A 2,373-nucleotide genomic window follows, 5' to 3' on the forward strand; every position below is an offset into this window, starting at 1 on the left:
CATGAAGTCAACGCATCAACACATTACCTTCATCAGCTGATGTATGTAAATGTGTTCATGCCTAGACATGTTTTTAATTGTTGAGACATTTAAAACCTTGAAACAAGACGAATAACTATCGCACAAGCACGGAGATGCTACTTGAGATCTTACCAGTTGTTGATTATTTTGCTTTTTTTTTTTGTGATTGTTTTATGGTTATACAGGTTGAAGGAAAGACTGTTAAAGCCCAGATCTGGGACACTGCAGGGCAAGAGCGGTACAGAGCTATCACAAGCGCTTACTACAGAGGCGCGGTAGGTGCGCTTCTTGTCTATGACATTACCAAAAGACAAACCTTTGACAATGTCTTAAGGTGGCTACGTGAACTAAGAGACCATGCAGATTCCAACATAGTGATCATGATGGCTGGGAACAAAGCTGATCTAAACCACTTGAGATCAGTTGCTGAGGAAGATGGACAGACTCTAGCTGAGACAGAAGGTCTCTCTTTCTTGGAGACATCTGCTCTTGAAGCCACCAATGTTGAAAAAGCATTTCAAACTGTGTTAGCAGAGATTTACCACATCATCAGCAAAAAAGCTTTGGCTGCTCAAGAAGCAGCGGCTGCTAATTCCGCGATTCCGGGGCAAGGAACAACGATTAACGTTGGTGACACATCTGGAGCTGGCAAAAGAGGTTGCTGCTCTACTTAATTGACAGTTTAAACTTTCATTTTCTATTGCTTATTCTCTGTCTTTTTTCTCTTCAAGTTTTGGCTGATGAAATGTAATAACGATGCAAGACCATGTAGAATATATTTCTTCATTTACTCGTCTTACCATCTTCGATGGGTTTGTGTTAAGTAAAAAAAGAAGATAAAAGCTTGTTCTCTCTTTGAATTGGTATGTTCCGGTTAGTTCTCGTTAATAAATAAGTAAACAACTGGTCTTTCTTTTTCAACTCCGGTTTTGTCTTAACGCATACTCACGGTTTTGTGGAAATAGAAAACAAAGACAAAAGGGTTTCATTTTTCCAATTGTTTAAAGAAGGTTTATTTGATCATGATGTTGGAGGCAAAGAGAAAAATGTTGGTCTAGTTTTAGCTAAAGTGTTGGTTTAACCAAAGCCTGACATCTTAATTCTTATGGAGGGCTAATGATCTTAAGACGGATATAAGATTCAATCCACGAAGCTTATCCACTTTTTTCAAATTTAGAACGAAAAATTTGGTGATCTTGATGATGATTTAACTTCTGATGATATTGAAGACAATAACATCTTACATGTCACTTCTTATAGCATAAAATAACTACGGAAAATATAGACCGAACCTATTTTAAAAGGTTCTAGGTATGCCTTAGGATCACAAAAACAATTTCAAAATAGTCGAGAGCAAAGCTTTGTAAGTTTGGTCTTGTTTAAGTCGAATGAGAATTTCTTTTGATACTCTTATTCGAAGATATAGGTTAATATCCAATGAAAATTAATTGAAAAAATGTCCAATTTAGAGTAAACTTATATGTATTTGAATAATAGAAGATTTTAACATAAAAAATCGAAAATAAAACTACAATTTCAATCTAATGAACTCCTAAATTCATGTTAGTCAATATATTATAAGAAAATGAGGATGAATTGGCAGAGAAAATTTGGTCATAATGAATCACTATATATATGAAAAATAATTCTTTAAAGATCACTAAAAAAATCATAAGTGATGTGCTAATATAGTGGGGACAAGCAAATCCATCCGAAATGCAAGAGAACACGGACAGAGATGATTATAACATTATATGCAAAGAGAGTTGTATTAACCTATTATTATTATTCGACTATTTTATTTTCAAAATAAATAATAAAATAAAAAAATAACTAAAGGGCGAAAAAAAAAAAATAACCACTAACCTTCGATAAACTCACCCATCACAGAAATTCGTTGGAAAGAAAAAATAAATAAAAATTTGGGAAAACAAAGGCGAACACTTTTTTCTGGTCCAAAGTATCGAGAGAATGAAGATTTTGGAAATTTTTTGTATAAGTTTTTCGATTTATTTGTCCGAAAGTTTGAAACTTTTTGTAAGATAATTGCGTTGTGGTTGGATCGTGTTGGTTTGGAATGGCGCAACAAGGGCAGGGAAGCATGGACCCTGCCGTTCTCGATGATATCATTCGTCGTTTGTTGGATTACAGAAACCCTAAGCCTGGTACGAAGCAGGTTATGCTCACCGAGTCTGAGATCCGACAGCTTTGCATCGTCTCTAGAGAGATTTTCCTTCAACAGCCTAACCTCCTTGAGCTCGAAGCTCCTATCAAGATCTGCGGGGTAAATTTCGGATTTCTGATTTATGGGTTGTTTTCGTTTTTGGGATCTGAGGTCTTTTGTGATTGACT

General features: G+C 35.4%; 1 protein-coding gene across 1 annotated transcript; it reads left to right on the forward strand.

The window, feature by feature from the left end:
* Window positions 1-147: 147 nt before the first annotated feature.
* Window positions 148-875, forward strand: LOC9299114 (ras-related protein RABA2d). The gene has a single exon (XM_021018971.1). It carries the CDS (start codon window positions 195-197, stop codon window positions 693-695), a length of 501 nt encoding a protein of 166 aa, XP_020874630.1. The 5' UTR covers window positions 148-194; the 3' UTR covers window positions 696-875.
* Window positions 876-2,373: the final 1,498 nt, after the last annotated feature.

Source organism: Arabidopsis lyrata (genome assembly GCF_000004255.2).
Source record: "Arabidopsis lyrata subsp. lyrata unplaced genomic scaffold ARALYscaffold_48, whole genome shotgun sequence".
Lineage (NCBI taxonomy): Eukaryota > Viridiplantae > Streptophyta > Magnoliopsida > Brassicales > Brassicaceae > Arabidopsis > Arabidopsis lyrata.